This window comes from Calidris pugnax, unplaced genomic scaffold (genome assembly GCF_001431845.1).
Source record: "Calidris pugnax isolate Ruff unplaced genomic scaffold, ASM143184v1 scaffold207, whole genome shotgun sequence".
Taxonomy (NCBI): Eukaryota; Metazoa; Chordata; class Aves; order Charadriiformes; family Scolopacidae; genus Calidris; species Calidris pugnax.
In genome coordinates this window covers 1,262,637-1,275,223 of record NW_015090931.1, presented here as the reverse complement: position 1 = coordinate 1,275,223, position 12,587 = coordinate 1,262,637, and the positions used below count along the sequence as shown (strand labels likewise).

Below are 12,587 nucleotides of genomic sequence, written 5' to 3'. Positions count from 1 at the left end.
GTGTTTATCAAAGGGGTTTCCTTCAGCCAGTTCTTTTGGGAGAGGTGAAGAGCAAGGAACTATTGACAGGATGCCAGGTGTGTAACCACAGAACAATCTGCTTATTCCAGTGAGTTACGGAAGTGAAAAAAGGCAGCAGGGAGGAGTTGTTTGTTTGGGGACAGTATGCAAAGTCATATGACATTAGGATCAGAGCTTGTCCTGTGCCTCCGCCGTACGAGTGCGGTGGCTGATGGAGTCTCCTTGCCCTTACTTAGAATTCAATGTATGTACTAGGGCAAGAAAATGAGTCATGTCCTATGATTCATTTTGTACACCCAGATAAAAGTCATTCCAACTCACTGACGCTCCTTATCTTCGCCAGTAAGACTGAAACCATTTGTTACTCAAGATACCTAAAACCAGGAAACTGTGTAAATAGCAGTAGCATTATGGGTAAAGGGCAAGGCACGTCAAACGTGAAAACTGAACTGCTCTTATAAAATCCACCCCGATTGGCCAAATTTTGAACAGAGTCTTTCCAGTAAGTGTTTTAAGGAACACAACTCAACACGCATGTCTGCAGTCTTTAGCTTTATCACCATGGCCTGAAATCACACCTTTACATAATGAATGAAGAATTCCACAGGCAACTCGGTACAAACGTTTGCACCACATGCAAGAGAAGGGAGAGTGAACCTCTGAACGTGAACCACGTGCACGTTAGCGAATATGCTGCATGCAAACTACTTAAGAAAATAATTTTTGGAAAAGTCAGTCAGAAAAATAATTACACAAGCTGTGTGTGATCAGGCAAAGGAAGAACCAGGAGTAAGTATCCTTGATTTAAATATTAAGTCATTTAACATCTATACAAATGTGTTTAAGTAGCTACTTGAACTACTAGGAAATTGAGCTAAATACTATAATTTTCCATATGCTGTAAATTATTTTCAGTGTTCTAAATTCAAAACAGTAAAAGATGTTCTATTTTTAGCTTTCCTTTGTTAAAGAAAAAAAACATCTTTTACTCTTGTACTCATGAGAGTTCGTAGTCATTGTATTTACCTCATCCAGTAGAGTTGAAATTTCAGTCACTGAATATTTTTTGATTGATAAACATGCAAAAAGTGTGCACAATTAACCAAAAGCAGCTTCCAGTGTAACGTTACTCTTTCAGGGTGGGAAACAGCAGGTAACAATGCTGGTACTTTAGATGCAGATACTGGGCAACAATACTATATAGCTATTGTTTTTAAATCACAAAATTAATCACATCTGTAATAATTCTAGCTAGCAAGAGAATCATGCCAAGCTAACCACAAATGTCAGAGGAACCAAGAAGAAAAACAGTTTGCACTGTCTATGTTTTCATACATTGATAAACCACCTAGAAGAGCTGTTTCCTCAAGAATTAGTCAATAACTTTGTGCTCCCATTTTATAGCCAATTAAGAAACACCAGTGGTAGTAATACAACAGTGCAAGTGCCGAAGTGTTCTTCTTGCAGATCATTATTTCTTTTAAAGCTTTTTGGTTTAAGATCCAGAGTATATAATTTATTTCATTTTCTTTTTTTAACAGCCTGAAAAGACAGCTGCATCAGCCTAAGTACCATACCAAATCCTAAGAAGCAAAAAGACAAAAGTTTCTGCATGAGCACAGTACTAAGGCCAACCTTATTGTATCATGGTGATAAAAAAGATAATCTAAGCCCACTTACTTAAGAAATGCAGCAGAATAAAATTAGTGCAATTTTTTGCTACCATGAGAGGATATTAATTTTGCTCAACTGAAAAAAAAGTCAATAAATTATGTACTTTTACCCTTTGAAGAACGAAAGGGAACAGAAAAAGAAATCCATAGTAATAGAATGAAATGTTTGCAAAGATACTGCTGCACAGCTTAAACATCACATACAAGCCTCCCAGTTCCATATGATGCTTACAGCCATACAGGCCTCTTAAGTAACTTAAAGTTTAGCTCAAAAAAAAATATCTTAATGTGAAAGAAAACAGAATTCTAGAATTTAGAATATGGAGAAAAAAGCAAGTTCTGCAATACTGAGAGAAAGACTCTTATTATGTGCATTGCACAAAACAAAAAGATTCTACCTGCCACAGTCATTTTATTTACAACGTGTTCTATTTGACTGTGATGCATTATTCACTTGCAATAGCCACAAATTTTAATGCAATGCACTCGCAGTACCACAACTTACGTCCACGCGATTCACAGGCATTTCTTGGTTTGCATGAATGTCTCATCAAAAGGAGCTCAGCGTTTGTGCGCTGGTCAGAAGCCACCAGGTGGGTCAATCGTTACACCCAAACAAGACTACAGACAGCAAGAATCCACGACTGACTTCTGCAGCAAGGAAGGAAGAAATGTGGGAACAGGAAGGGCGAACGCAAGTACCTGTGCTACACGGACACCGATTCAAGCAGTGACACAGAAACCCAAAGACTGAGCACTAGAGAAAAATATATTATTTTCATTTTTGTTGCACAACATACTGAAGTCTAGAAAAACAACAGAATTAAGCTCAGGTACTTCAGAAAGCAAGGAAGGGCTTGGCTTGTGGTTAAAGTCTTTAAACTTCCACGAGGTAGCATATCATCAAGTATCTTCTTTCCCAGAATATATTAAGCAGGACAAATCCAATTTAGTTTTTAACGCTGTTGAAAATTCTTTTGATAGTAGTTCATGAAGGGATACTCTGTCATGAGAATACACCCAGTTCCGTCCAGTCCAGTCGTAGCGCTTGGGCCCGCTAGAAAACAAAACACACACTGTGTGAGCACAGATTATTCGTGGGGAGCTGCTGGGAGCCTGTGTTTTTCATGTACCCCAGAGAGCGCCCAGGAAAAGGAACAGACAGCGTGGAGGAGGAGTGGTGGGCAGTCTGGGGAAGTGGAGCAGAAAAGGCCAGATCTGCCAGGAACTGCCAAGCCATCCAACAGATATATCTGAAAGGTGACAAGATATATCAGTCGCTCCCAGTGGACACGAGCTCCTTCCCCTTCTTGCTTTTGGCACTGACTTCCCCAGTTTGTTCCCTTACCCCCTTCTTCCCTCACCCCTGTTATTTTCTTTGACACAAATATTACAAGGGATATTTTTATAATGCTGAATTAACGGTATTGATTAGTTCTTACAGCGTCATGTGCAGATATTCTAAGCACAGCAGAACACAGGTCATCATTCTCACTTGCTTTTTAGGTGCAACAAAAGAATTTACCAGCTGAAAGCAAGTATACTGGCATGTGGGAGATTTCTATTTAAAATGCTCTTTTCCTCTGTGCTATTGTGTAGTTGTTGGCTTGATTCTTCAGGCCTCCATTAAGTATGAAGAAAGAAACCTGAACACCCAGGTTCTATTCCAGACCTTTCTATCCACCCAATTCTCATCTGAAACAGGAGAATGACTGAAAGGCACTTGCTACTGTTCATGCCAGCTAGAGGAACTAAGGAAAGAGAAAGGAATGAAATGGTCGTCTGGGATAAACAGACAAACCATCAATTTTATTCTTGAACTTGGAGCACAAAATGCTTTGGAATTCAGACAATCCACACACAAGGTCTGCTAGAAAACAGACTATCCTATATATACACAAGAGCAATCTGCAGGTTCTCTACAAACATAAACACTAACCTGAACCTTGAATATCCTGAATTACTCACAACATTCAAACGAGGAACTTTCCAACCACTAAAACTATGGGAAGCCACAAATGCAAACACTAATCAAAGTCACTTCCACTGAACCCTCACTTGCTGTATGTGAACTGGTAACTATTTGGAATCGACATTACATGCCCCAGTGTCTTTACTATGCATTTCTCAGTCCCTTGTCTTTGCACCACAAGCATTTGTTTATCCCATCCCGCACCTAGAGAATGACAGAATGGGATGCAGCCATTCATGAAAATCAGGCTAAGACAGGCCATTTAATCACCAATGACAAAGAAACACACAAATTACTTGAGCTGGTTTTAAATGCTACATAGTAAATATCAGCAATACATTTAGCATATGAATCACTGCCTTAGTTCTCCGAATCTCCAAAATCCTGTACAAATGTGATATTTTTCCATTTAAATTAATAATGTAAACAAGGATCTTGTGAATTCTATAAAATACCTATAAAGTAAAATACAAATTAAATATATTTCTCATGGAAAGTGTGCATAAATTTTACAAGCAGCAAAAGAGAAGAATTAAAATATCACATTAAGCTACTATTAAGAGATGCTACGTAAGGTTGAAAAGTCTTTTCAGGCAAAGAAGCTACATGAAATTATTGCAATCACACTGCTGGCAGGTTGCACCCACCCCTTTATTTAAATTGTCAACTAAGTAAAGCTTTACAAACATGAGCTTAAGTTCACTTTGGTGTGTAGATGCACAGTAGCAAACGGGTCGTCAAAAAAATTCAAAAAAATGTCTCTCTCTCTCACATCTTAAGAATTTGTCTCCCTCGGGATATGTTCTTAAAGACTGAAAATTCTACATTTTCTGTACAAATTCCACAAATACAACATTCAATGCAAGTAGCATTTGCTTCTTTCACTTCCTAGCATACTGCCCTGAAGAAGTACGTCATTCCAGATCGTATAGCGTTCACTGGAGCTGCTTTTCAGAAGTCAGGAAGTCAGTGAACATGCATCATCGTATTTCAGGAAATACCACTGTTTACCATAATAGCAGCTCAGGAAACACAAAACTTACTGTTTGTAGGGGAACCATTTTTCATCACAGATGATGAAAAATACCGTCAGAGAATTTTCACTTTTATCTCTTTCCTTGTGTATTCTGGAGCATGTTATGTCTTAGATCAACTAGAGTTGGCTCCAAATAGATACGGATTCTCTGCATTTTGGTTTTCATAAACAGATGAAAACTTTATGTCAGTGACACAAAAGTATTATAGTCATCTTAAGCAGAATCAAGGTTCGGAAATTATGCTTGTTGCAAAATACATGGAATGAATGAATTCTGACACACAGCCAGCACCTGTCTAAACAAAAAGGTTTGTTAGCTTGCTAGACCTGTGTTTTAGCAAGTCATGTATCTGTTAAATAAATTACTTAATTAATAAAAGGATCCTGGGGTAGGAGAGCAGTTAGTAGATAAAAAAAAATTACTAGCCTAGTATGCTGTTCACCAGCCAATACATAAGAACACTGAAGCAGTTAGTTAGAATTTTCTTTAGGTAAATTTTATGTCTTTTAAAATTGTTTCTCTTAAAATCTTAAATTCCACTGTGGTTTTTTTCCTTTTTTTTCCCCCAACACAAACCCTGCTACAGAATTCTACTACTGCAAAACCATTCCCTGGCTTGCAATGGATGCATTCTTTCTGAACAGTGCTCAAGAGGTAGGCCAGGCACAGCCACTGGGACCGTGCTCATACTTTCCAGCTAGCTGGCTCCTTCACCAGGAACACTCCGACACGGACCCGCTCTCCCTCAGCTCTTTCCCCAGGACAGTGGCAGAGAACACAGGTTTTGGTGGGGAGACAGCTACAGCATTTTCCCACATATCTGGCTGCCCTCCCTGCTGAAACCAACCAGAAAACCTGGAATGGATCAAAACACAGCATTAGAAAAGGCAGAGGGAACAGCCAGCCAAGGCTCCCATGAAGTGCAGATGCTTGACAAAAACAACCAGTGGGAGAGCACATAAACATATAAGGCAGGAAATCCCACAAGCTTAAAGGGGAAGGAGCCACCCTGTTTAAATACAAAGAGAGGTTTAGATCATAACATCATCATCACTCTTTTTTCAACAGAAGCTTTGTTTTGGTTTGGTTTGTTTCTTTTAATCATGGCTATTTATTTTTTTCTGAGTTGGCTAATTCCTGTAGATGGTAGTTTTGGACCAGAACAGGGTATGAAAATTCTGTATTACACATTTCCTGGATTAATTTAGTGTATGTCGTGCCAGCATACTGCACCGTGCCTCAAATCTCTGTAACAAATTACTATCGAACATTTAGATTGTATCATGTTTTGAGGATATACTGAGGAAAAGGGCTACTTCTGAAAAGGATATTACATAGTCCGTGCCGTGCTATAAAACAGGTGAAGTACATTTCCACCCAGCCTGCAGACATTACATAACTTACACATAACTTACCTAGTGGGTGAGGACAGCCAAATCTGCCGGTTCGGTGTTTGCTTATTGATTACATACGTTCCCATGTCTCCACCTAATTTAACTGTTAGAACTCCACTCTTAAAACACAAAGAAAGTAAGTGAGAAGTTAAAAATTTGCATCCTGTTACTTGACAAGAATTATATCATTTGCAGTGGATAAACAGAAACTTACATACCAGTATCATATTCCCAGCAATTTCCCCAAAAAGCAGGGGCTTGGAAGAATGATCACTAGATATCAAAAACTTGTATTAATACCTAATACAAGCCACCTATCTTTGAATCTGACTTAGACTTTAAACCTCCTGGTCAGATTTAGTGCATTTGCACCATTCACAGCGGCACTACTTAAACAACACTCTCAAGCTTTGACCTGTCATCTTGAAAGGGCTGCTAGTTCATTTTGCAACGATTAAAACATTATCCAATAACAACATTTTTTATTAATCAGTAATGCAGAACTAGTGTGCTTCAGAGTCAAGAATCTGTCATTATCTGTCATTGCTAGCTTCCTGAGCCATGCGATTTTACCTAACTTTTCTTAAGAAACTGTAATAGTTTCCTAAGGAATAAACAGGATTCTTTCTCCAGTAATTCTGATGTGCCTAGATCCTGAATCATACTTCAAAAATGTTCCACTTCTAAACTCCATGAGGTCTGGTTTGTTTTAATTATGCCAGCTATAGACTACTATCCTACTGAGCATTTATTTTGTCTTTCTTACTCACATTTCCTCCTGACAACATGATTCACAATTCTCTGACATTTTCACAAGTGCATCTGAAAAGCATATGTCGCTCTGACAAAAATATTTCTGCCCTAACTTTAAAAGAACAACACTGCTTGGACTAGAGTTAAGTAAAGGAGAAGATGTGAATTATGCTAATTAAAAAGGGTATCTCTACAGAATGCCATTTAATAATTCAGGTAATAGGTTAATCACATTTAAGCTGCAGTTTCTCAAATACTTCACGCCTCACAGCACAACAAAGCTTCTTTAAAGGACACTTTTCATGCTTTAGTCAGAAGATATCACTAGAGCTACTATCATTGCTAGGGTTATTTGCTATGTATATACAGTTACCGTGGGGAAAACAGTAACTTTTGAGTACCTACTACCAGCAAACTTACTCAGCTTAGAGCTTCCCTCCCCCTACAAAATAACTCAGTGTTACTGGTTTCTGACATATCTCAAGGATAATCTGCTATGAAATAATACTCTCAAGGTCTGATTTTTTTACCTTAGTTTCCATGCTGTTTCTGTGCTTGATAAGTGATTTACATCTATGATCAATAAAATAAAAAGAAAAGGCTACCCTCATTAATATTGCCACCAGGTTGTCCTGCCAGTTACACTAATTGAGTATTAGCTTAGTGAAAAGAAGGACAAGAACAAGCTACTTCTCTCAATTGTCAGAACTCAAACTTCCCTGTATCTTAGCGGCCTCAGATCTGTAGAGATACAGCAGAATAAGAGCAAATTGGGGGATTAGGCCTGAAGAGCAACACAAAGGTTCCACTATCCTTCTATGGTGCTCTCTAGTGCCATTTTAAGCATTCACCATGATGTTATGCCGTATGCTATAGAAACACTATAGCAGCCAGGTTTCCAAAGAGTTAACAAGACATTTATACTATTGCTTACATTGTGTGTCAGCTGTTGGAGAATGCTGTTGCTCTGCCATTGCAAATTAAATAAAGGTTAACTTCTAATGGTGTGTTTAAAATGTTCTCTCATACATTTTGCAATAAGTTTGAAACACTAGAAAATACAACTTGAGTTTTTAAGAACTTAAATTGCAAGATGTTTCTATCACATTTCAAGGAATACTACTGCACTGTCTTTTGTACTACTGGATGAATGTTTGTTAGCTCTTGGTAACAAGAATATTCTTCAAAAGAGATTTTTTTTTTTTTTTTCCCCTGGACACGAAGATAAAAATTGGGTGAAGAAATGAAGTGCGTGAGTCACAGGCACAACAGACCTGTATCACGTTCGCCACCTCGTGGCTCGGAGTGGCACGAGCCTTGTCTGTTTGGCATTGGCGCGGGTAAACTTGGGACTATTTAACCTATCGCTCTTAACAGAAAGGACAAAGTGTCATCATGTCATCACACAGTCTATGCAACAAAGGAGCACTGGTAAAAATTAACACGGAGATAAAAATAATGACTTTTCAAGCCTCACAATGAGTCAATGTCAAACACGATCCACTGGAGATAAAATTCTGACAGAAAGTGCCTCATCAACTTCGTGTAATGAAGTATCTAAGAATATTAAAGAGGTAAATTATGATATTTTTACTAAATTTTGTCCTAAGATCTTTAAACCCGGTTAATAGGCACTGATATGCTAAAACATACTGAATAGCTAAGGTTAAACAAGTCTTTGCTTTTTTGGTGAAAAGCAATTATCTGTGACATTAACTACACACTTAATTAAAGCAACATATAGTATTTGGTAAGGGCAACTGCAGACTCCTACTAACAGTAAGTTATTTTCTATCCCAGCTATAAGAAACAAAGAATGAACATTATGATGGCAAAGTTACACAGGAGCAAGTCCGAAAACTACAGGGTTTTGATTTTTACTTCCTTTTTTTTTGGCACAATACAACCCAAACCATCTGCCTCATTGTCCCTGAGCATAAAACCTTAACTGACAGGGCTAGCACAAAGCAACCTCCTTGTGGTAAGACATGTGGAGGGAGCAGAGGTTATGTGACCTCAAAAACCAAGCAGTAGTGAAAGACCTGTGTTGCAGGCAGCAGTGTGGGGAGACACTGCACTCTCCTCCATCTCATGTAGAGAGGGCTGTAACGTACGAACCACTTCAGTAACTGTATACAAAACTAATAAATTCCTTATAGAAATAGAATGGATATTTTTAATCTGAATCTGTCACTCCTGTTAAAGAATCTGAGTGGCTGACTTACTCCTGCAGGCTCCAATTAACAGGCTAGCAGCCACTTAACGTTTCCTGTGACAGTAGCCTTCTCCGCATGAATGTTCTGCTCCCACTTTTCCAAACACCACATCCTCTTGTTGCTTCTCTCCACTACAGCCTGTCATCAGTAAAGCCAGGACAAACATTCTCTACCTGACCAAGACAAATGGTGCTTCTCAGTATTCAGGGCAATCAAAGAAACTGCTCTACCAGTTACATGTGACGTACATACATGTACTATGCCACATAGGCCTCTCCTAGTATTCACCGTGAGGGAAGAGACTGCTAATGCCAGAGGGTTTAGAAAAATTTACAGACCACTCTGAAATTAGAAACCAGTTTCTGTGTCCTCTTGTACTCATTTATTATTCTGTATTATGTCTTTCTCTATACACTAAACATTTAAAATCTTCAAATTAAAAAGCTTCAAAGCTTTTTACCAGAATAGCTGTTCCATCAGTATAAACAGGCATATTTTCACAATAAAGCTGTAAAAACTCTTTGTATTTTAAGTGTTGAACCAAAGGCAACTAATTTAAAATTCTCCTTCAAAGAAAAAAAAAAAAATCTATGAGAACTACAGTGGCAGTAGAATATTTAAAACATACCCCTAAAGAGACATCATAATCTTCTGGGGTAAAAGGCTTATCAGTCAGGTCCTCAAAGAAATCTGCTAAGGAGTCCAGTGTTTCTTCAGCCAGTTTTTCGTAAGTGGTCTCATCTAAAGAGCTACAAATTACAAACAGGCCCATAATGAAGAGAAAAACATGGAAGACTGTATTTTTGCTATAAAAAAAACACACCAAGACCATGACCTTCGAGGAAACGGTAACTATGAAACTATCATATAAAACAAGCAGTCCTTCTTAAGGTAATGTAGGTAACAATCCACCTTACAAATAGAGGTGGAATTTTGAAATTTTGGTAGTAGAGATCTCTTAGCTGAGGAACATGTACTTCTTTCCTTAGATACAGTGACCCCTGTGTACTAAGCAGGTAGAGTTAGGTATCATATTTCAAAATAATTCTCATAAAAGGACTTTGTGCAAGACTTAGTTTTGAACTCTACAAATACAATCATCTGCTGCTTAGAAGCCCACATCAACTGACTCTTAAGAAACTCACTGTAGCTATGAGCTGCTTAGAAACATCAATATCACATGCCATGTCTATGTACAGCATTTGACTAGTCAACTGGAATTACTGACACACCTCGGTAATTAGATGTTATTTAAAGTGTGCTTATGAACTAACACATACAAATACCTTCTTCAGAGAGTCTCAAAGCACCCTTGTAGGCTTTACGTAAGGCTTACAGCACTTGTGAGACTGCTTCTGTTACTGTATTTAAATAAATAGAAAAAGTTACTGGGAATAAAGTCTACCTCAGTTTAATTAACCAAATAAAATTAAATCACAAAAGTTTTTTCATCTGTATCAATGTCATCTTCTGAGTATGTAGGTGGGTATCTCTTGCAACAGACAAATCAATGAAATCATTCCAGTTTTTGCTAATGGGTATGGCAATACAACAGTTACTATGAACTATGACGACTCAGCATCTGTCAACTGATGACAAAGAACATAGTTTTTAACAAAAAGTTTCTTGCTAGCCAGTTACTGAAATACACTCTATGGCACTTATGTGAGGGACACCACAGAAACGCCCCTGGAGAACGGGAAGCCTTAGGATTAGGCAGGATCCATGTTCTGGTTCAGGGTGCCATTCGAGTACTTAATGGTAAGACATCTGCACAACCCTTCACTGGGCCTCCAGCTGCTGCATCAGAAGGGGAGAAGTCTCTGGCAGGCGTTGTGTCAACTCCTCTCTGCGTAAGCAGGAATTTCTTGTACCCTGATATATGTGAAACGGTGCTAGACACCTACATTTAGGTACATGAATCATTTGATAAGTGACCTCCCAAATTCACCCCAAATGCTTTTTGCTAAAACTGTACTTTTCCTTCATCACATCATCACATTAGTTTGACAGTCTGACCATGTCTAGAAAGTATTCTAACATGCAGAGATGATCTTTTCATATGAATTTCCCAAAATAAAATTTACCTTGTGTCATTCAGAGTTCCTACATTTCTTAAATTCATGAACTGAACAGTCTTGCTCTTCACCTCTGAAGCATATTGTAATTGCTGTTGGAAATAAGCATAAGTAAAACAGAATTACAAGTTACAACACAAAGAATTATAGATTACATCTTTGCCACACAAATTTATTAGATTCTTTAGGACCTTTCCACCCCCCAAGTAAAATACTCATAATCTGTATCACAAAACTAATATGGAAATAATTATGCAGCTTTAATCCTTGCACGACTGAAGCAATCTAGTGTATCCTTGTCTTCAGATACAAATTAATGAAAAAAAAAAGATTTATTCATAGAATAGTGAACTAGGAAAGAGAACTATTTTCTTTTCTATTGCTCTACCACAGAATTACTGAGCAACTTCCGAAAACTGGCTTAGGCCACGATTTTCACAAGTATCCACTACTCTGATGCTTGTCAGTATCAACAACTAGCATCCCTCTGTCAGAAGCCATGAATATATTCAACTGAAATAAACAGAAGCCCTGAATCCTCCTTACTTACAACACAGCTAACATCACACTTCACATTCCAGATCTCTTCTGTAAAACAAGCTGTTTCATTTCTAATTTCTTTTCTGTTTTAGGGAAAAAAAAAAAAAAGCAGCTTTAAAAAGCCAAATCAAAATTACAGAAAAGCTGTGTCCACAAACTGGGAATAGAAGACAGGAGAGTGAAACAGGCAACCCTTTTGGGGGGAAGCAATACATCAGCATGGATAAAGTTGATCTCCTAGTCTAACAGAGAAGTACTTTTGCTTTCCACCAAGATAGAAAGATAGCATTTTCTTCTTAACCTGGGCTATGAAAGTATATGTTTTTGCATGAATAGTAAGATAGCGTTCTTGATTGCTTGATTGATATAATTGCACCAGGTCTCGAGAATGAACAGAGTGAGCTGAAAAGGCATTAAAAAGGAACTACGATAGCCCTTCTTCAAGCAGACAGGAAAGCCGAACTCAGAGCCATGTCTCTGCACATGGTTTGACACCCACCCTCGGGAACTACAGCTGAACCGGTCTGTCAGTCCAAAGCAGTGACACGGACAAAACGGGCAGAGAACAGCCAAGTCCTTGCTGATACAGGCTGACAAAATACACACTGATGCCCCCGCGTTTTTGACTGCACCCTTTAGCACTTCTCTGATACGCGCTTCCCATCAAAAGCTACGAGGCCGTTCATTATCACCGGGCCCAGAAGCTGCCTCCCCCTCAGGTGGGGCCCCCCCCCCCCCCCCCCCCCCCCCCGCCCCCCCCCCCCCCCCCCCCCCCCGGGCGCCGCCCCGCCCCTCCACAGGCCAAGGGCCGCCGCCGCCCCTCACTCCTGCCTCCGGGGACGTTGGGCCAAACGCGCCAGCACCTCCGGGGGGCGGCACGGCCCGGGGACGGCCCTCGCTCCC

General features: G+C 39.1%; 1 protein-coding gene across 1 annotated transcript in view; it reads right to left on the bottom strand.

Moving 5' to 3' along the window:
* Positions 1-2,091: 2,091 nt before the first annotated feature.
* FXN (frataxin) overlaps positions 2,092-12,587 on the bottom strand; it is a 14,355-nt gene continuing 3,859 nt past the window's right edge. The window contains exons 3-8 of the mRNA XM_014951645.1: positions 12,184-12,340; positions 11,695-11,767; positions 11,154-11,236; positions 9,695-9,815; positions 6,119-6,216; positions 2,092-2,751 (exon numbers count right to left, since the gene is read on the bottom strand). Coding sequence (XP_014807131.1) covers positions 2,598-2,751; positions 6,119-6,216; positions 9,695-9,815; positions 11,154-11,236; positions 11,695-11,767; positions 12,184-12,340 — 686 coding nt within the window. The 3' untranslated portion in view covers positions 2,092-2,597. The remainder of the gene's footprint in view (positions 2,752-6,118; positions 6,217-9,694; positions 9,816-11,153; positions 11,237-11,694; positions 11,768-12,183; positions 12,341-12,587) is intronic.